At 48.4% G+C, this 22,921-nt stretch overlaps 1 protein-coding gene across 1 annotated transcript; it reads right to left on the reverse strand.

The window, feature by feature from the left end:
* Positions 1 to 557: 557 nt before the first annotated feature.
* On the reverse strand, positions 558 to 22,854 carry Cog2 (conserved oligomeric Golgi complex subunit 2). The gene is made up of 16 exons (XM_077681579.1): positions 22,690 to 22,854; positions 22,379 to 22,540; positions 22,250 to 22,315; positions 22,046 to 22,126; positions 21,629 to 21,711; positions 20,766 to 20,868; positions 18,545 to 18,724; positions 17,556 to 17,671; positions 16,205 to 16,471; positions 15,079 to 15,140; positions 12,627 to 12,973; positions 10,247 to 10,322; positions 8,872 to 9,017; positions 7,203 to 7,339; positions 1,874 to 2,042; positions 558 to 737 (listed from the first exon to the last, which is right to left on the reverse strand). The coding sequence occupies exons 1-16, from the start codon at positions 22,765 to 22,767 to the stop codon at positions 645 to 647; spliced, it is 2,166 nt and encodes a 721-aa protein (XP_077537705.1). The 5' UTR covers positions 22,768 to 22,854; the 3' UTR covers positions 558 to 644.
* Positions 22,855 to 22,921: the final 67 nt, after the last annotated feature.

Consider the following 22,921-nt stretch of genomic DNA (forward strand, 5'->3'; position numbering starts at 1 on the left):
TTCACTGCATTTAAGTCTGGTAAAATGGGGTGGAGTAGTATCTCAATTGATGTCACTCAAATAGTAAAAATTATTGATTTGATTGTGGGGTTTAACGTGCTGACATTACACAGACGATGAGGCGCGTTGAAGTGGAGGGCTCCGGATTAATTTCAACCATTTGGGGATCTTTAACGTGCGCCGAAATCTCGTATACACGGGCGTTTTTGCTTTTTGCCTCCATCAGAAAAGCGGCCGCCGCGACCGGGAATCGAACCCACGACCTCATGCTCAGCAGCAGCACTAATCTCACTTCACCCTTTAAGACATGCAGCACCACAAACAATGTGAGCTTGCAGCAATGCCACCCTCCAAAAACCTAAGCTTGGAGCCACGTAGACATTTTGATTTGGTGCATACCTCTCGCAACATTTGCTCTTAAGTTAGCACCTGGCCACTTGAGCCATTAATTCTTTTTAGTGGTGTTTAAACATAAATAACGCCACCTTTGGCAGCAAGCGACGACTGTTCCAGAGTGTACTGTTTCACGGGCAAAGCAAAAAGATTGAATCCAGTTTGTGCAATTAAATTCACGTTTATTTACAACAACAACAGTCTTGCTAACTGTGTCGTTTTCATGGAACAGCACCGATGACTGCACCAACTCACAAGCTGGGGGAGCTTCTCGCTGCCTCCACTATCTCCACGAGGGCCCCGTAGCTGGGCACGCGTGATTTCGGCGTCCCGAGTTCTTCCATCTGGAAAAACACAGCCGACACACAGCAGCACGCTTCAGCCCTTCAAACCACTGTACAGAGCTAATCTACTTTTCACATGGTTGGAGGAATACATATAATCAGACACACATAAAATGAGAAAAACCAGTATCTTGGTACTACAGATTTTTTTTTTTTTTTTTTCTGTTTCAAAACAGCAGGCGCACACGATGCACAACCGCACCACTGTGTTCATCACACTGCTCTACTTTAACATGGTTGCAGGCACTTCAGGCAACCGTGACTCCTGCAAGAGATGCTTCTGTACAACACAAGTGTGAAACGGCAGACAACTGTTTGATGAAAAAACACCCTGCTCGCTGGTTGTGGCACAAAACAGACACCAATTCTTGCAAGTTTTGAGTTTCCCCTCTCGTCTAATGACAGAGGCGTTTGGTCACATGATCGTCCCACTCCCGGCAGCAGCGCCACACTTTCCACTCTGCTTAAACCATGCTGTGTGTGCTGCTTCCTGCCCTTGCCAAATGGGTGACCCAGTGCTTGATCAAGAAGAGGCATACTCGGAGAGCACTGATGTGTTTGCACTTATGAGAAAGGGTGAAAAAAAACCTGCGAGAATGGCTTAATGGCACATTCTATGCATGTGCAAACCAGCGGATTGCAACAGAGGCGTTTACACATCGTCTTTGGGAATGCGTTTGTTCCTGCTTGTGCTGTGGGCGACCGTTTATAGTTCAAAATCGCACCCCGACTACTGCAGCGATGCATTACATTCGCATTACATCGCATCACCACGATCGCATTACATTTTTTTTTAAAGACAGTGGTCACTCTTTTGGACAACCCAAATGCAAAAATTTTGGTCCGTCTGTCTGTACGTCACTTGATTCTTGAACCACCCAGCCAAAAGTTGAAACAATTCTCAAACAAGAAGTACATTTAGGCAAGACCGTTGCAAACTAATAACGCTCACCTTGTGCAGCGCCAAAAAAAAGCCTCGGGCGAGCTTCCAGCAAGATGACAGTACATCACTAACAGAAGCGATGTTCTTTTTTTTAAATATCAATACTCGTTACGTTAGCCCTTATGGTAGCTACAAAAGGGAGGCCAGTTGCAAGCACACTGCTTGTGCGGGAAAATTGAATCGACTTGCCCACCTTTGCGCCAAAGTGGCCGACGTCGAGGTAGAGCTGCAGGCGGATCTTGTCGTCGTCGGAGGCGGCCCCCTCGGGCAGCGGGGTGCGGTCGCGGGCGCGCTTCAGCCGCTTCAGGCTGTCCTCCATCTTCTTCACCGACACCAGCACGTCCTGGGTCACCGTCAGGTACCTGTGTTCATTAATAAGCAGTGAGATGTGCAAATCAACCGGACCGGGAGAACGACGGAGATAATCGATGGGCAGTTGCAAAAATTTCTCTTCAAGACGCGATCCTTTTTTTTGCTGCTTCTCCGTCTGCTTATCTGCGTCAAATTTGCCGATGACCACCACATTGGCTTTTCTCTTGACAACCGAGTAGACGCAAATAGAGCAGGAAAAGAGCGATGGTGTGCAGCCCCACTCCTCCCCGTCTCGTTTCCCTGACGACGTAAAACGAGGATTACGTTTCCCGCTTCCTTTACAACTCTTCCCTACCCTCACGCAATCACTTCACCACACCAACCAACACTGCAGTGTTTAAAATGAGGACGAACAAGTTCTCAGGTTGAGCACTCAAATCAAACAACAAAGAACGTGCAGATAATTCTATTCAAACTGAGTTCCCAACATACCGATTCACAAATACTAATGCAGAATTCCGAATATTTTAAAGGGGTTGTGCCAACAAATTTTAAGTCTGTAAAAAGCCTGCTGTAGGCTTTCTCTGTATGCAAGGACCCTCAACACGAAGTGCTGAGTACAGCAAGCGCTTTAATATATATTTTAATTCGCTTCTAAAAAGTACCTGAAAGCTCTTCTGGAGATCGGGACCCATCGCTCGCGACATTAACCATGACGTCTGTGAATTGCCAGCATAAAAAAGTTTGTGACGTCATACTACGTTAGCGACTCGAGCGACGTCAACGTGAACTCCAGTTTGTTTGGTCGCTTGGTCGTATCAGACACACTAGGCCGACCTGCCGGCGACGCAGAAAAGTCGCCAAACCATTGGCCAACTGCCGAATCGCCAGACCGCGTGGTCACAATACGCCGACAGCGACACAAACAGCTCGGCCGATGGAAAGTCGCCATAGTGCGTGCGACTGACTCGCTGACCGAAGACGGCAACAAAACCAGTCGCCCGACCGGTCGCTCGACGCGTCGTCGGGAATCGACCGAGAAGCGAAAACTGCGCCCCGACAACATTCGTGCCGCACTGAATGCGGCTCTATTTTGTTAGTTTCTGGAGTGTAATAAACTCGGTAAGGTCCATGAAGCCCATACAACTGAACACTAGTGCTAATGCGATCCGTATTTTGGAGTTCGACGCTTCGGCCGTGCTCTTTGGCGACGCTGCTACCCCGGAGCTGCAAACGGCATATGCATGTGCGATCGGCTCGCCTGTGGAAAATATAAGGTCAGTTTCGTGCAGAAGAAGCGTTACGGAGGGTAATTTGGGTAATAAGAGATCAATATCGGCCAAGGTTGTTAACGTAAAATGTAAAACCAAAGTACGGCAAGCACTATCCCTACAGCGCAAAATCGCAATCGCAGCCAGGCACATTTATTTTTGCGACCGCTTTCGCGAAGGAGCAGATTTGATGGCGATAAGCTATTACGGGGGCTTCGCGTAACCTTGCTGCGCAAGCGCTATTTAAGAAATTTCAGTTTACCAGCCAGGAATTCTGTAAACTAGCTAGTAAACACCGACGTACGACTCGAAGGATGGGCCTCCATCTAATACACCAGCTATTTTACGGCGGGGCACGATTTGTGTGGTGGCCCAGTGGTCTCGCGCGTCGCGCCCGCTCGGTCAACGTTGCGGGTTGAATTCGCAACGGGGACAGCTTTTTTTTCCCCAATTGCATTTCCATGGTTTGCATATCCGTGGTTTTCGTTTGTCCGCATCCGAGGATAGCTGTCACGGCTTGACATGACGAGTCGGCGGGTTTACTTCTGTGGTGAAGCACGTGTGTGCGGGAGCAGACGACGCAGTAAAGTCGCAGCGTACCGCAGCGCCGGATGGTAGACAAACGTGGCAGAGCACCCTCGCAACACTGTGACGTCACTGCTTGAATTGGCGCCCAGAAACCGAAACCGAATCCTGTTCACATGAATCGTGCGATAATAAATTTTTTACTCAGAATATGTGCATGTGAGAGCATGTATCGTGCTTTCTAAAGAAATATAAAACGTTTGCAACAAAGAATGCACAAGCAAAAAATTTGGTGGCACAACACCTCTAAGTTTCTGTTAGTTATTCAAGGTTTGAAACTTTCTTCAATCCTTGCAGCAGATGTGCACCTTAATCTGCTTGAAACCTAGTGGGGGCGTGCATTGCACTGACAACTTTTCACTGAGTCAGTCCACGCAACTTTAGAGTTCAACAGGCAAAAAAGAAACACTGCACTGTGACCGCTGCTCGTCCTGTTGTCTCCTTTCTTTGCCTGTGTCTCATTTGCGCTTCCAGTTCCCATTACTGCTGCGAAGATTATGCACATATGTGATGTGGCTCACAACCATTGTGTCACAAATGAGTCGCAAGCGACACTGCAGATTGCAGATAACTCAATCGCCGCTAAAGCACAATGCCAGGGTTTCACCACAACACAATGAGGTTTGACCAAATACAGTCTACACTTGTCACAGCGGATCCAGCAACAACGGGCTTCCAGTAACAACAGACCATTTCTGTTGGCTTGTTTGGTCCCCATGCATTTTAAGTGGTATCCGCTACGCTCACAACAAGCCTGGCTATAGCAGACTACCGGCTTCAACAGACTAAATTTCAAGCGAGAATTGTTTTGATCAAATTTTAATGGTGGACTTCCATAGGGCCAGCACCCGATATGCTTTTTCTTTGTTTAGTTTCGCAAGAAAATTACTATGTCTGGCAACATTGTCAGTGTGGAATGGGTCGTTGGCGCAGCCAAGCCAAGCCAGTGCTGATCTTTTTTTTTTTTGTGCGTAACTAGCGGCAGGGTAGCTTATTTCACTCTCGGACAAACTAAGCTTAACTAACACTGTCGAAGAAGGGCTTGCGTTCGGGCTAGTTGGTATTCCATAACGTTCATCTTAAGCGCAGAAAAAAACAGGGACACAGTAGCGCTTGTCCTCGTCTACTGTGTCCCTGTTTTTTTCTGCGCTTAAGATGAACGTAACACTGTCGAGCATGGCGATAAATGGGCCGACATCACCAGAGGTACGGGCCTGCCTGAGCAGATGGGCCACTCTACTTTCCAGAACAGGGACGCTGCCGAAAAACGTAACTCCGATGAGATTGAACAACACCACTTTCTAATAGTACCTGTGCTACACGAGCAATTGAAAGGACATTTCAGTCAAATGGCCTACGAAATTTCAAATGCCATTCGAACTGGAAAGAGTTCTGCCGATCTTCATAGTTCCTGCATTTGCCTGCCGTGTTTTGGTGTTGCCACTGCTGTCCAGTTTCTCGTAACTTGACAAAAAAAATTATTGTATAATTAAACTGGACCAAAAAAGCACAAATACTAGTGGTAAAATTGGTAACAACCTACAAACTCGCGCGAAACGTGCACGAAGCAGGCAGTTTCTTTTTTTCTTTTTTCGCACCACAAGTGTTAAAAGTATCGAGTTACCAAGTAACCGTAGATCGAGCGATTGAAAACAAGCCAAAGTGAGAAATTATAAAGATTGCACACTTTAAAACGAAGTTTTACTTGTGAAATTGTTTTTGTAAATACAACATGCAGGAACGGCGCTTGAGAGTACGAGCGTTCACGTTTCAAAGGCCTTTGAGAATGTCCACCAACGACCTTTAAGGTCCTCCAAAGTCGTTGGTAAAGAAGCTCCTTTGACTCAAATGGCATTCCAACCAAATGCCTTTGAAAAACGTTGTGCTCAAAGATGGCATTTGAGTCAAATGGCATTCGTTTCAAAGGCCTTCAAAATGCCCTAGAGCAGGGGTAGTGGCGCACTCGAAGATCGAGTCTGCCCTCGTTGCAGTTTTTTATGTAATAAAGAACTCGGGTTCGGTAAAGTTCGGCATTCATTACTCCCACGCATGCATCGTTCCCGTTCCGCTCAATGAAAAAGGGGAAAGAAATGCCTCAAGTAAGGGGGGGGGGGGTTCCCATCCATTGTGTGCAACCAGCCACTGGCTGTGCGGAGTTCAACAGGTGTAACTTTCAACTTCACAGCTGTCCATCAGATTATTTCACATATCAGCTGTTTTACTGACCAGACTAAGATCATTAAAAATGCGAAAGCTGCCTCGGGGGAACATCAGGCAGCGATTCGAATAGCTTGATGAACGGATTCGGGTAAACCTGCCTCGTCCCAAAGGGTTTGACAAGAGCCTGGCTAATTCTGCTGGCCTCGACTGATTATTATAGCCGGTTAATAATCGCTCCTCGTCACCCTATCACTGTATTTGCTCAGCTTAGCGCACGTCTCTACACAACACTCGGCTGTATGTGCTAGGCTATTTCCAAGTGCCGGTGCTAAGCTTCGAAAACAGCGCTAGGAAATTCTGTTCCCGAGTGAACGCTGTGCAGAGATGCTGCACGCGTGTGTAGACAGAACAAATTGTCTGTAGCACGTATATGCATTTTATTGGTCAAAGTTCCTACTACACGCTCATACCTGCTCCTGTTCGGGTACTGCATACTTCGGGTACAGCGGACATTTCTTTCCGGATTAAGAGGGTCCGTTGTAACGGGCCTTGACTGTACTACCAACACAGTGCTAAATATTCACTCACGACCCTATCCCTTCACGCTTGGAAAATCAACCTAATCCGAGACCACACAAAACCGTTCAAATCAAAAAAGGAAGCAGAGCAACGCTTTCACACGTTTGACTGTCACGGTTTGTAATATGCTGAAACATCACATTTTTGGTAAACTTTGCATCAAAAACTGGAAATCTCCAGGCTCATTTTCTCCAAGTTGAAATTCTTTTTCTCGTAAATTTTTTCTAAATTTCAAGTAAAAAATTTTACCACTCAACTTTTGAATCGATACTTCACTTCCTTTCCTAATCATGTGAAATTATTCAAATTTCACGATTTGTGCGCTCCTAATTTGGGACTGCTTGAGCGTTGGAACATTCGCTCATACATAACATGTTTTCAACTATCACACCACACTCCTATCACATAGCCACCATCGTAGTGCTTAGCCTGTACGCTTACAATACGAATCAATCACTCGTCATACAACCGCGTAGACCCAGAGCTTGTGAGCCGCAAATTTTTCCACTCATAAGCTTTTCTTTCTGTCTGCCCTGTAAACTAGACAACAGAACTAGCCAACCATGCCCCCTCGCACACCATGCACACAGACAGACTCGCAAAAAGGCCACCCACTGTTTTGTGACTTCCTCAAGCACCGACGCGGTCCACTCTTGGTCCCAACTCAGGCCTGCATTCTGGGTTGCTTGGTCCCTCAAGGTTTCCAATGGCTGCAGAATCTGCTGAATGTAAGTGGACGGCTTCGATGGCACCTGCGCGATATTGGAGGTGGGAAACAAATGGAGCTCGTTGAGACGAGAAATAAAGAAAAACAAAATGGCTAGACTGTCACAGGTAGATTTGGGTGGACCAGATTTGGATGCCCTGCGAAGGAGCCAAAAGCTATATCCTGTTTCAAATCAAACGCAGCACGTAACATGCACAACTGGTTTGTTTAGAAATGTGGGCAAAAACTGTATTGACGACACCTCAGTAAATGGTCATGACGATACTAACAGTTTGCAGGCATTGTCGTTATAACTTGTACACGAGAAATTAAAATAGCACATAAAATGCACATTCTGCCAATCCCTTGACTCTGAAGACTTTTTTTCCCTAAAACACGTATGATCCACCTACAGAGCACCTAGAGGCAATATCTAAAATGATTATTGGTGCAATCGGCTACGCAATTGTTTTGACCACCAAATTTACCAAACCTCCAAGTTGGCCAACAGCGAGAGCATTTCCCCCATCTACCCCCTCCCAGGTGGCAGCACCTCACTGGCTCAGTCGGCCAAGCAGGAGGTTGCTCTGTTTAGTCTAGGCGATGTACGTCACGAAAAACCTTGGGGTGGCGGTGGTGGTAACACGCATTTATTTTATGTACAAGGGATACAAAGACGCCATGTTATGCTTTGACGAAGTTTGGTGTTTAGGGGAGAGGGATTAGGCAATGGGAGTTGGGGAAAAAGAGTGTGATACATCCAATGGGGTACGAAACTAAAGGAAATGGTGGAGGCCAGACGTCTCGAGGAAGTTTCGTAGAGCGGTGAGCACGCGCCGTTCTTCGCTCTCATTGGAACGATTTGGATAAAGCCAGTAATTAAGAAGGCTGAGTGGGATTGCCAATCCTATGTTTTTGAAGGCTTGTTGTCGACAGCCGGCAAAGCCAGGGCAGTCCCGCGGGATCCGGGAAGTATCGCTATTGGCTGAGCACCGTGAACACTCGGGATCATCTAGACTGCCGTATCTTGCAGCGTGAAAGTGTGGTGTTCTTGCCGAGCCCGTTCTAATCCTGTGAAGGATGGCTCCTTGGGGAAACGGGACAGAGGGACCTAATTACAACAAAGTCATTTTTAAAGTGTTATTTTTGAGGGATGCCACGACCACAGCTACTCAATTCACCCCAGTTGCGAAACTCCCCCATAGGCCCCATGTATCAAAAGCCGGCCCGCAGTTAGCGCCCCCGGACTGGGGCAAACGGGGCCAGTTGACTAGCCTTCCATCTGTCGGCAGAAAGTTGAAGCAGCACTCGAGTGCTTGCGGCTGCTCCTGTAAGTCATAAAAGAGAAACCGTGGAAACTTAAGCAAACATTACCTAATTAATTGTTGCCCGATTTGAAAAGCAACTTTATTTTACTAAGTTATGCTATTAAAACGAAGTGAGCATCAAAGTTCATTTGTTCTTTAAATGACACGATAACACACTTGCCCCTCAACTACAGCTCCCCAGATTCCGAAGCCGAGTTTCGCAACTGGTGTACACTGACGAACTCTGGGCGCAACTCCTTCTTGGCCTCACCTCCCGGTTGGTCCGCCGGTAGAGGCGTGGGATGTCCGGCACCATCTTGAGAGGCACGCAGCAGGCCTTGGCCACGTCAGACACCAGCCGGGAGCAGATGCTGGGCAGCAGGTCGGCCAGGAGCTGTGAGCACTCGTCCAGGCCGCCTGTTTGTTGACCCAGTGTTAACCCAGTGTTAATTAACCCAGTGTGGCCATCTCGTTATGCCAAAACGGGGAAAGCAGAGGGAATGCAGCGTATGCAACTCACGCTTCGACGTTTGTATTTACAACACCCACTTTATCGCTAAAGATTTAGGCAGGCCCACATCAGGTTCGAAATGATTCACGAGAACGTACTTCTGCAGTTGGAAACCTGAACTTGGTGACAAATTTCTGGTGCTGAAACACACTTCAAATTCACCATGAAAGGGTGTCTAAAGATTCAAGAATTTTGGCTGTCTGTAATCATATGAAGCATGATTTTATCTAGATTTTTATCCAGCTTGCAAATGTGCTGATGTGTGGAGTGGAAACAGATTTCTGCTGTCCACTGCTACACTCGACCCTCATTAATTCAAACTGGGATAATTTTATTTTATCTCAGAGGTCACTTTCAGAGGTCACTTTCAGCTAATTTCTAATTCTCCTTTAATTCGACCAAGGTCTACTGGTAACTTTAATACGTGCTTCGCATTCAGTTTGAGCAAAGGGGTGCTTACAGGTGCGGTTTAGGATTAGCTCCAGTAAGGACCAAAGCAACCGAGCAAACAAGTGCGTTCGTGCCATTTGCTTTGAACAGACCTTAAAAAGATCTTTCACAAGGGAGCCTCTCAGTTTCTCAGACTGTGTGCGACACAAATCTTTGCCACATGAGCACAACCAGTTTGAAAACGTTGGTTCAAATAAACTTAGAGTGAACAATACTTGAAATAAGCCTGCAATTGCACTGCACCCTGAATGGAATCACAAAAAGTGACAACCAAAATTCCAAACTTTGGCGGAGCTCCCTGCCCTTTTTCTGTTTTCATACATGATCCAAAAAAGTAGGGACGAAGGCAAGGCAGAAAGTTCTGTCCTTACGACGGCTTTGATGCTCTCTTCATCTGGCAACAAATCAAGTGACTCCCAGCATGCAGCACTAACAACCATGTCAGCACAGCCTCCTACTGTGGTAATGCACTGCTTTAGGACAACTGACTGTAAAACATGCACTGCTCTGTCCTCAACAGCCAACATGAAATGTGCACGTGAACCACGTCTCCGACATAGCAGACACAAGAAAAACCAGAGCCTTGAAATAAACGTCGGCAAATATGCACTTCCTACTTCAGTGCGTTTAAGACTGCTTTTTAAAAGGATAATCACTTCCCCTCCCCCCCCTTTTTTTTGCGCACCTTGTAGAAGTTGAAATTCCGTGAAGCCTGTCTGCTGCAGCCTTGGCTGTACAATGTCGGTGAGGATGGAACCCAGCTGCAATGCATGAAACAAGGGGCAGGTTTGTGCTCAGCTCTTCTCTTTAGCATTCAATAAAAATTCAGATTTCATGTACTGGATAGTATCATCAGGAGGCGGACTCTTAGCCTTCAACCCAGCGTCCGGGCTAATTGCGACTCATGCGGCATATTCTCCCCTGGTGAGCCTGGGGAAACATTACTGCGCTGTTGTTGCCCTAGCAACGCCACCGCCATGTTGGCCTTGAAGGCGTTGTAATTGCCATAGCAACAATGCGAGAGTGCGCAGCTTGCGTGGGGAGAGGTAACGCTCTCCCCTCTCAAGCCGGTTGGATTCCTTCCCCCCTCCCCGTGTCCCCCCCATTCCCACCCGGCAACCGCCGCCGCCACCCCGCTGCCTCCAACGGGCAAGCCTCGCTCCGACGGCACGAAGCCACGCCGCTTGAGCAGTAACGACGCCAGCTCGAATATCACTTGAACACTTTATTCGCGTTACGTGCGCGAACGTGACGTGCGGCGAGAAACACCGATGACCAATACAACACAGACAAGGCTGTCTGTCTTCAAGCACAGCACACGCACGACACAAGCCCTATCCTTCAGCTCAGCTTCACGTACGGCATACGAACGACGTTCTCACCTTTTGCTAACAGCACTCAAAGAGTCTTCGCGTTACGATTCATCCTGCTGTTCTTGGCGTCCCTTTCGCAGCACCGTAACCGTAATGTCCGAGGGAGCACATACGAGAAATCGCCCACTACATGAGACGCGCGTCGGCCTCACTGCTCGCCGTGCGGAAGCAGCAACTGCGGTGACCGTTATGCCGTTATCGCGCATGCGCGCCCCCAGTCGCGCCGGAGCATGGAGGAAAAAAAAAGATGCGCCGGAGAGAAGCGGAAAGAAAAAAAAAATGAGAGGAGGAGTGTTTCCCCAGCGCCACTGCCTCTAGGCGCGCAATAATAGAACCGAAACTAGAGAAAGTAGCATTGGCCTGGCATCATCAAAGAGTTTTAATGAGTTCTGTTATACGCGACTCAGAGATCAATGAATATTACTGGGTTCTATTACACATGACTCGAAGAAATTGAAGTGCTGAAAAGCCAAGCACTCCACTGATACTTCAGGAACCTAGACTTATTTTCCAAAGGGAGGGACGAGAGAGAGAGAGAGAGAGAAAGAGAGATCTAAAGTTATTTCCCACTTGGCGGAAATAGCTTTGCCACTTGCTATTTTCCACCCGCTATTTCCAATTTTCCCACTTGGGCAAGGGCACAGAGTGCGAAGGCAGCAACAAAAGGGATGAATATGTATGAGCTCGACTACGAAACTTGAATGCTGCTAGGACAAATAAGCAACGATAAATGCGAAACCCAGGGCACACAGCTACCCATTAACAATGCAGGCCTCATTCTATGGCGCCGTGGTGACTGGCCAAAAGCTGTCGGGCAAATCACCTGCCCATGTGCACAATTGCAGCAATGCAGGCACCACAGTAATTGCACCCCCTGTACGACTGAGTTCAGGAAACCCGTTCGATGGGTGGCCCGCAATCGTCCCTCACAACACTGAGCTGCTGCTGCTGTACACCATTCAACGCAGGAGTTTGGGCGAGGTGGTGGTAACAGAACGTCAGCTCCATGACAATCCCGCCTATGCTCTCTCCCTTCTTTGTGCTCATACTTCCTTGGTCCTGTTATGACACAAGAGTTCGTAAAGGCAGGGATGGGTTGGGTTGCACTGGGTCACCGCCATTAGGCGACCACCACCAATAACCGACAAATAGAGCCTTTACAACCACCACCACCCCCATTAACATTCAGTGCAGGACGGAGGCCTCTCCCACAGACTTCCCGACTCTTTTACCCTGCGACGTCTCAATCCATTCTTTGCCTCCACTTCCTTATCCCATCCTGCTGTCGAATTATTGGCCTTCCCCTTCTCCTAGAGCTCTCTCTCAGTATCCACACTGTTACCCTGGTCATACACCAGTCGTCATTTCGTCTCACTGCACAGCCTGCGCAACTCCACTTGCCTCGACATGAGATAGCCTTCCACCAAAGTGTGCTCCCTAACCCAAAAGCTCCCTTCCTGTCCCTAAGCACTCCCAAGCTCTCTTTTTCACACAGCATGTGTGAGGCAGTAAAACCAACAAGGAGATCATCCGTAACAACCCGTGGCAAAATGCAAGGTTCACGTTATCAATAAATCAATCAACCAGACTATTTCCCCACAGTGTAGCTCAAGGGGCCCATGGGCTAAGACTCAGCTGAGTATAGACAGAGCATCTAGAAGCCACAGCCGCTGCTACAGGCAAGCACAGTACCTTGGCGGCCAGCCTCTGTGCATCGCAGTGCAGCATCACCAGGAGGACAGGGCCCTGGGGGTTGGCGAGGTCGACCGAAGACCCGTCACCACTGCTGCCGCCGGCCTCTTCCGAGCCATCCCCGGCTTCGAGGCCCAAGGCCTGCTGCTCCTCTCCCCCTCCTCCTCCCCCAGAGGTGGACCCCTCCACCACGTACTGGCGAAGCCAACCCCGGTGCCGTGCCAGCAGCTGCAGGGTGAGCTTCCAGAAGCGGTGCGACAGCGGTGCCAGGAACACCTCCTCGCTCCAGCAGCGCTCCACGCACTCCCACAGGACCTCGTGACAACGCAGCAGGAACTCCCCACCGTCTGGGATGGAGGTGAGGGCATTAGACGGCCCACTGAGTGGGAAACCGGCACTGTCATTAGGTACAGGGTGTGGCTGCCACTGTGAAGAGGGAGTAGAAAAAGTTGAAGCAGTTCCATGCAACGTGAAGGCTGTCAAGTGCGGAGCAGTGATGCTGCAGAGGGGCTGTGGCGCCCTCTCTAGGCTGGTTTTAGTATCAGCCTGGCGCTGATACCGAAAGTAGTCAAGAGAGGGTGCCACAGCCCCTGAAAATGGATGGATTTTTCATTAATATGGGGGTAATTGATGCGTTAATTCACGACGTCCTTATCATTTTATATAATTGTGTACTCAGTTGCAGCCTGGCAAAGGCAGCCTCCGTGGAAATGGCGCAGTGCAAAGATTACCCCCAGCACTTTGTGTATGAGCAATGCTTCCCAACGTGGCTGAAGCACTAAAAAAGGATGGGGACAAGAAAGATGACAGGACAGGCGTCCTGTCCTGTCACCTTTGTTGTGCCCATCCTTTCCTTGGCGCTTCAGCCATGTCACATGTGAACACCGCTGCCCTTAAGGGGGCAGTTGGGTCTTTGGGGCCGAAAAATAGTAAAAAAAAAGTGTTTTCTGAAAAATGGCATTTTCGGCCTCCACGGCCATTTTTCTATCAGTCTGGGAATTTCCTCACCAAAAGGCACCATATTTTGTTGTTATTATATTATAATAGCATTTCAAAATGCACTCTACAGCTCAGTTAGCACCCGCCGCGGTGGCTCAGTGGCTAAGGTGTTGCGCTGCTGAGCACGAGGTTGCGGGTTCGATTCCCGGCCGCGGCGGTCGCTTTTCTGATGGAGGCGAAAAGCAAAAACGCCCGTGTGTACAAGATTTCGGCGCACGATAAAGATCCCCAGGTGGTCAAAATTAATCCGGAGCCCTCCACTACGGCGCACCTCATCGCCTGCGTTGCGTCGGCGTGTTAAACCCCCACAATCAATCAATCAATACAGCTCAGTTAGCACAGAATTCGATGGTGAAACGGCACTTTTATTGCAATGCAAGGCTAGCATTTCGTCCTCACATATTTCGGCATCCAAAGCAGGTACAACTGTAATTCTTTTTGCTTCTGATACCGAAATGTGTGGAGAATACAATGTTGGAAACAAATTTTTCAAACGGAGGCTTTGGAAAATTATTATTGTGTTCAAATGGCACCACCTGCGAGGCATTTCTGGCAGAGCATGGGAGAAGCGAAATTCACTATGTTGTAAAACGACCAAAAATAGCTGAATCAAAAAAGTTCTTCCTATGTTGTATTCTTTAGTCATTTGTCTGTCTAGCCACGTGGTAACTGCCATTCTGTATAGAATGTTTTTTTTGTAACTGTGACCCAAAATATTAATCATTAACTCAAATTATATTCAACTTACAAAAAATCTAATGACAGCTTTAAAATCAGCACACAAAAAAAAACTCTATAATGCAGTGCAGTTTCATTAAAATTGGTCGGTAAATAAAAAAAAATAGCTCTAAGACCAGTCTGCCCCCTTAAAGGGAACTTGCTAGCTGGTGCAGCAAAACTGAATGCTGTGGGGATGAGCTTGACAGAACAACAGGCCAGAGCCACAACGGTGAAACAAACACCACTGCCAAGTAGTGACAAACCTCAACTACACAGGCATTAAAAATTAGAAGAAAAAAAATTAGTGCCCCTCCACTCTGTGAAGAAGGATGACCTGCAAAGCTGGAGACGCGCTACACGAAATTGCCAAAACTGTGCGTACAGGTTCAGGCATCGAAGAGGTTGGTACACAGTGCCGCCGCCGACGCCGGATTGTCACAGGAAATGCGAGAAATAAGCCATAAAGCTGACCAGCGGCCGCCAATAGGACAGCCATGACCTCCATGACGTCATTTGGGCCATGCCAGAGGTGCATAATGAGGAAAACTGAAGCGAGCGCGGTTGGTTTTTCCACCTCTTTCCCGGCGATTTGCGCACTCACCGCTTCACGTGCACGTGTAACATTTGGCTCAGGTATTCCTGGCAGTGTGATCTAAACGTCATGCAGGTTTACTTGCACTGCTCAAAGAGTGTTGCAGGGTCCCTTTAAAAGCGGCTCACCCACCACTCTTACCTTTGGTACGCTGAGAGGGCTGACTTAGGGCAGTTTCCAGTTGAGAGGCTATTTCCTGGAACCTGCAACGACAGCACGTTGGGTGGTGCACTGTCAGTTCAGCCATTCCTCACCACCACAAGCATTCAGTCAGCATTTGGACACACAGTGAACAGTTGAAACGGCTTGTCTCAGTGGACTGGTGATGCCCTCAATGGGCATGAAGAACGATCCTGATCCTAGGAAAATGTCCTCCTCATTCGACTCCACAATTAACATTAGGGGCACATCATGACGCCACTAACAATGTGTCCTACAGGTATGTACGTACAAATTCTTGCTCGAAGCCACGAAGACACCAAGCCACAGAGCAAGGATATATATACAGGACGCAAAACAGCCACTGAGGCAGACAGTGGCGAGTGATCAGGTACTGCTACTATGAGAACTAAAGCTTTGCAGCTGTGGCGGTGAAGGACATGATCGCAGCAGCTGATGGACGAGATGATAACTTTCTTTAGGCTGCATGGCTAAATTCCAACTGCCCAGTCCAGGCAATTTTTCCCACGAAAGATGCCGGCACCTCAAACTGTGCCAAGCGCTTGTGATGTTATCTGTACACCCAGAAAGTAAGGTTTCCCCTCCTGTCTTCTTTCTCATTCCGTGCACCAGGCACACACTGGGCATGCACTGCAGACACACACAAGCAAATGCCAAACGTACATTATGCACACATTGGGCACACACCAGGCATGTATCATGAATACATCATGCATGCACCGGGCACACAGTACGCACAAGGCACATGTCAGACATCCACCAGGCACACTAGGCACACACTGGGCACACCAGGCCCATACCAGACCCACACTAGGCTCATTCCGGGTGTACACCAGGCGTATTAGGCACACACCAGGCCCACACTGGGCTCATATCAGGTGTACACCAGGCATACTAGGCACACACTAGGCCCATACCAGACCCACACTGAACTCATATCCGGTGTACACTAGGCATACTAGGCACAAACTGGGCACACTGGGCCCATTCCAGACCCACACTGGGCTCATACCAGGCATACACTAGGCACACAGCATTCAACGGGAAGAGTAAACTGACTGCACCAGTGCAGGATCGGGGGCCCCACCTGAGCTGGAAGTAGATGGCGAGGTTCCACTTGGCCAGGAAGCGGGCGTAGCAGGGCTGGGCGCGCAGCCGCTCCACTTGGGAGACGCCGTGGCAGAGCCGCTCCAGCCGCTCTAGGAAGGCCAGGCTGGCCGCAAAGCGGCCCCGGAAGCAGTCGGGGTCCCCCGCTCCAAACACCCACGGGAGGCGGGACTCCAGCATGGACAGCAGCTCCGGCAGCAGCGCTCGCTCCAGGAACGCGTAGCCGCTCGCGCTCGACTCCGCCACGCTGCAGGCAGTCACGGAGGACGGTTCTTAAAGCGAAAGCTTTCTTAGTGGATCCGATGGCGCCCTGTCACAACACTAATGCATTTCCCCACAGACCGGTTGGTCGACCAAAAAGCTCTGATAACATCTCTGGACACACAGCGTGTGCGTGAAACCAGGCTTGCATGGTGTCTTAACGGTTACTTGGAAATCGCGAAAAAGGAACGCGTCTGGATGAGATGATACATGCATCGATCATGAAGGAGGAGTACTATAATACACCGTTGTCTAATAAACCCCATATCGGTATACATTCAGATCGTTCATAGATGCGTTTTACTTAGTCTGCGAAAAATCGGTGCATGGGTTCATTCTTCGGTTGCAATTTGGGTCTTTAAAGGTTTGACGATCGAGTGGACGCAGTCTTATAACAGGTTGGACGCACTTTATTGAAGGTGTTGAAGCATTTTTGATGCCACAAAGCATTCCTGCTTCTCTCAACTTTCTTTAGGACCGGATGGATGATCAATTTTTTTGCACCTGACATCTCGTCCCACCTGCTCCTTCAATGACAACAACACTGACTGCTTTGGTACTAGTATTCAAAGCTGTCTGGGAAGTGGGAGCAGGCTTTTGTTGCGGAAATATCCAAACGCTTTTTCTCAGCCAAAAGTGTGCAGGCAGTTTCAAAGAGTGCACCCTATCAGCACACTCCAAAAATCACCAACTCTTACACTTCAATTGATATTTCGATGGTACAGATATGGTGACCACACTGTTTTCTTGAGCCAAGATAGGTTTTATGGGTGCTTAGGTAGGCCTTCAGTTTGTTAACCCACATTCTGACTTCTCCCTCTCCCCCCGCTTTGCCAAATTCCATTATGCTCAAAAGTACACAAACGGCCAAATTTGCACTCATTCACATTGCAAACATTCAGGTTCTCTCACTGGCAAGGACAAACTTGACGCACTGCAGAGATTTTATCAGCACAGGAGGGCTCTAGGTCAACTGGGCAGAGGGGGGTGTAAGAGGTGGGGGGTGTTTGTGGCAGAGGGGGTGTTTGCGGCCCGGGATATCTCAGAGAGGCTGTGGGAAGGGCACCCACCTGGCAGCCCCCAGGGTGAGGTCGAGAAGCGTCTGGCACCGGGTGCTCACAAACATCATCACCTGGTTGTACACCCCGTCCAGGCCAACCTCCTGCACCACCTTGTCGGTCACCATCTGGGATGTGCACAGAGGGTGGGGGGGAGGGGGGCAAAAGGGTGAAGCCTAACCACAGCGACTGCACAAAGGAATGTGGGTGAAACAGAGCACTACACCACGAAACAATGCCCGACCACATTCCCAGAATCAGAGAACACTGGACAGCTCAGTATGCTCGAGATGGTGACATGGCTCAAATGAGGGGCAAGCTGACAGTAGGGGACAAATTCTACAAGGCATCGCTTTGTATATGGCGCGCGTTATTTGACCACCGGGCCAAATAGCAAGCGGCCTGAACAGCTGTCCATGCTGTTTGGCAAACGGCGTGCCATACGAAGTCGGCAGCAAAGAAACGGGATGAATGCTAAAAAAAGAGTTATCGTTGGGTTAACCGCACATCAGCAGCCCAAGCAGTGCAAGCAAGCATAACTAGGGGCCCCAGTACAATCGCCCAGTGGTGCTTCTCGGTGGTGGCTTTGGCCAGCTGCCACCAATCACACCGAGTCCCTGTGACATCAAAAGAAAAGAGCAAGAAAGTGGCTGAGGGAGTTGCCACTGCCTCCCCAGTTTTCCCTAATACCTGGCGTAGTTGTTGGAAGTTTGTGCTACAGTTGGCATCACTGTTTCTGGGCCAATGCAGTCACTTGAAACGAACCAAACCTGTACTTCACCTTCAGGGCCACTTTAATCGCACAAACTGGAAGTGCAGGCACCGACAGTGGCAGCTTCAACCTCTCGCCCAAGAAATTATCGTGTTGCTCTTTTTTCTGCAAGTCCAAAACCTCCCCTTGCCACCCGCATACAAGCATCGACACTACTCCCGAGCACACTTGTCACCGCTGCCCCTTTGCCGACGCTCCAAGCCCTGCCCCAACCAGTGAGGGCGCCCACCTCGTCGAGGGCGGGTGCCACCACCCGCCTGCGGAAGAGCTCCTCCACGGCCTCCACCCGGTCGAGGGTGGCGCAGATGCGCAGCACAGAGCCCAGCTCAGCCTGGCTGTCCCTCCTGAGGCCCTGCAGGAAGCTGTCCTCCAGGTGCCTCTGCAGCAGCTCCCTCACGGCATTCACCCTCTGCAGTAGTGCGCCACGGAAAAGAAGTCGGGGTGTGCGTTTTGTGGGGAATGTGCGACCACACTTGAACAGCAGGCTTGGCTGCTGTATTTATGAGAGCGCAATTTATAGGACCTGCAATTATGAACACGAGAATGCTCTCTTTTTGCCAGCCACGTTTTAAAGAGAAAAAAATTTGGTTGGTGCCTCTTTCGCAGGAATCGGTAAAACATGAAAGAGAAATGTGCCTTCACAGGAGCATTTGAGTGTTTATTGCACATCCATATGAACTTGCACATCGCTATTTATATTGCGTCGGTATGGCACCATTAGATGCATCAACATTAGACACTGGATAACACGCGCCGGTACACTGCGTAAACCCGAATCAAACCACAGCTGTTTGAAAACCATGCGAACGAAACCGAACCGAAAGCAGTAGGTGGCGGAGGGTGCCTCAATTCACCCGCATCCCGCAAACACAAAGACGCTGGCATCGAGGTGCCAACTGTCAGTGCTCATTAGCGTCATGATGAACTACTTCGCTTCACCGGCAGCACCATCTGAATAAAGAAGGTAGTGGGAAAGATAAGGCGCGTTCGTAGACCTACTCGCGCTTGAATTCATAGCGCAGATGGTATGGCACAGTGTACCTCCCGTGGTGGCAAGACAGTTCGTGGCTCGAATCTGGGCAGAGCCGCATCAATGGAACTTTTTCGGGCGATGTCGTTTCCATGACGGATATGACGCCGATGATATCTTGGTCTACCCGGACATAAAACACTTTCGTGTTAATAAAATGTTAATGGCTCCCAATCGTACAACTCATTCAAAGATGCCGCCGTGACGGCCCGTGTATCCCAAAGAATTTGGGTCTTTTTACGCATGCGGATGGTACAAAATCAATGTGTTACATTCAGAAAAATGGCATGTAGCATCATCCTAAATGACTGCTCAGGAAAGAAAATTTGATGCTCATATTGTTCTGAAAGAATTCGTTTCGCAGTTAACTGCTTATATCCTGCAATTTTTCCAGAGGCTTAATGGGGTGATGCATTTCCAGTGTCATGTATTTTTCCTTACATTTGACTATTCTAAAATGGAGGCACAAATCGTATGGGCACATAAATGAAACAAAAAGCTTTAAGAGGTTAAGCAACCGCCCTCTTCTTGCTTCAGCATGAACACCCACAATTAAAGGGAGGGAAGGGGGAGGGGGTGCCCACTGTCACGGAACTATAATTAAAACCCGAAAGTTACACCACTGAAAAGCAACTACCCAGAACCCAGATTACTGCAAATGCCCAACAAGTCATTACTTTATCGTATCAAGTTCCTTACACCCTGATTTGAAGTTGTGACAGCTAAACGTAGAGCATGGGGAAATGGCAATGTCCTAGCTGCAGTAAAGATTGCGTTGCACCGACACCAAGAAAAAAAAACGTATAAGTTAAGCTAGTCCAATCTGAAACTAGTGCCCAGTTAAGTAGGTCAAAGCTATTTTTTTTTTCCGCAGAAGCTTTGCACGGGCTATTATTTCACCCATGTGACATTCGGTGTACATCCGCACACCAGAGTTTAATGCCTCAGATAAAATAAAATTTTCTTTTTTGGCATTCTCAAATGGTCAAGTTTCACTTCTCCCCTCTCCTATTAAAAAATCACGCACCCTTCCGTCTAACGACGATGGTTGAACACGAAGCTTTCTTGTGATGGATTCTGGGGTTGGCCAATCCCACACTGCGAGTATGTGCTACTCTGGAGGTACGCAACACTTTTCTAGAATACCCGCAGCAACTCTCCGGCATGCACTTCGTAGGCCGAATGCTAGGGTTCGGGGTGTACGGCGTGAATCGGCAACTGCTGCTTGCTGTTCGCTTCGACCAGGTCGAAATTGCGTAACCAGTCAGATGATTCCGGCCATGGGATGCGTTTTTTTCTTTCATCACACCCACGATCATACATCATCATTGTCAGAGAAAGTTGGCTTTCCTGCAGGGCTTATTGGCGTACAATGGCATCAGTGAGGACAATACAGCTTCACTTTAATACGGGGACCCACCTCAGCGAGGGCTCCAGCAAGTTTGACCTGCTTGCACTTGCTGAGGTAGAAGAGGACCTGGTTGACTTCTGTGGCCACCTGTTCCACCTGCTCATTGGTCCACCTGCACCACTCGGGAGGGGCGGGCCACAGAAACATCCACCATTCACTTTCCATTTCCCTCTTTCACGTGAACAGACACTACTACTACTGGCAGTCAACCCCTCTACAACATTACACGACAACATTCTGCCTCTCACAAAACCACAATCCCACATCTGTGGCAGCATCAAGGCAGCAGTGTCCAAAGGTTGTGAAGAGCTGCTAGAGTACTTCTCACAAATACTATCTGCTTCTTTGAACTTGCGGCTAGCCTGCTGAAAGCCCACCAAGACATCTTCTCATGAAATATAGTGCGTTCTTGCTTCCACACATTACTGCACCTCTCTCCGATTGCGCTGCAGCTGACAATTAATTCTTTTGTCTATCTCAGTAAGTTCCAATGTCCAGAAAAAAACGTTCCTTACATTATAATTCATTCTTGCATTGGCTTATTTATGCGAACTTCAGGTTGAAGGCTTCTCCTAATGTGGCAGGTTTACACCAAAATAATACACTGGAGCTGTCAGATCCTGTTCCAGTTAGGAACAGGATCTGACAGCTGTTAGGATCAGGTTGCTAGGTGTGCAGGGCCAAACTTCGTTCGTTGCTACCAACATGACATTCCAAACGTCGAAAGTCTTTTTTACTCATACGTCATTTCCAACTGTAAAAAAACCACTATGTGAAACAGCAGCAAACAGATTAAGCAGACTGAGCGAAGACGCGATCCAAAGATACATGCCAAGAACGTGAAGTACGAAGCATTCAAAGCTCTCTCTCACCTATCCATGTGGTCGGGGGACGGCAGCAGCCTCTCGATCTTGTCAACACTTTTTGAAACTGCTATCGCCTGCTGAAGTAATGCCTGCAGGGGGAAAGAATAAAATAAAAGGACAATCCAAGTACCTACTCAGAACGCAATTTTTAACAGAAAGAAATGTAAAAGTTTCAAATTTCTCGGCAGGTCACGAGCTCCACGAACATCTGCGTCACTATGAACTGAACCACAGCAACGCAGCAGCTGAACGCGAACCCAAAATAGACAATTCCTAATTAATAACAGAGAAATCCAGAATGGCAACGCGCTACTTGGCTCCACCTCTACTACGTGAAATTTACGTCTATGGCTGACAAACATGAGCTTAAAGTTTAATCGCCAGCAGCAACATCACCAGCAAAAAAAAAAAAAAATTGTTTACCTTTTTTTCTTGAATAGCGCGCCTGGCTGCCAGCTCATCCTTCGCTTGGGTAAGCGACGCTTCAAACAACGCGTCAGCGTCCTGCAAATATGAACATTTGCAAATAAACCATTTGCATCCATAATGATAGTATTCATTGTTATGCATCGATAGAAATTTTGAAATAAATTTTATATATATAGAAAAGGAACAAGGTATACGTACAGTAACTTCTTGCTTGAGCTCTTCGAGTGGCTTCGAGATGTTCCTAATGAATTTGTCCAGCCCGACCTGAAAGAGCGGTTGTTGACCAATTAAACAAAGTTGGAACTAAGCCAGGACAACGGCGGTTACCAAGTTGGCTGACAGGTTGACGAAGTCGGCGTAGTCTTTGTTGATGAGTTTTATCATCGAAGATTTGAGGAACTTGAGATGAACGACCAGATCATCGCGTAGCTTTTCCAAGCTGGCCCGCTTTCTGTGCTCACTGACGAAAGTGTCCACGGAAAAATTGTCCTGCAATGACAAGACAGTGATATTTTGGCATGCAGCATCACCCGAAAGCGCATTTGTCAAAAAATTCGTCCAACATCGAAACCGAAATGTCGCCAAAGCTCGCGCCGCAAGGTTAAGTTAGCCAGCAGACGCGGATGACAGGTACTTACGCGCATAAATACATCTTTGTGGAAGCACAGGTTAACCGCCGGCTCCTTCAAAAGCTTGTCAGTGAGGGCCTCCCCCATGATCGCCCTTGGAAACGAAAGGAACAACTAAGCTACCTCGAAACTTCTTGCTCGAGAGCTGCCATCTTGCCACCTCAGACGGTAGCCGGTTTCAGCCTCACCGCAGTTTAAAAATTGTGAACAAAATACAGGAGAAGAATGTTTAATTGTAAAT

The sequence above is a fragment of the Haemaphysalis longicornis genome, unplaced genomic scaffold (genome assembly GCF_048455015.1).
Source record: "Haemaphysalis longicornis isolate Haplotype H1 unplaced genomic scaffold, Haemaphysalis longicornis Haplotype H1 scaffold_8, whole genome shotgun sequence".
In the NCBI taxonomy this organism is placed as follows: domain Eukaryota; kingdom Metazoa; phylum Arthropoda; class Arachnida; order Ixodida; family Ixodidae; genus Haemaphysalis; species Haemaphysalis longicornis.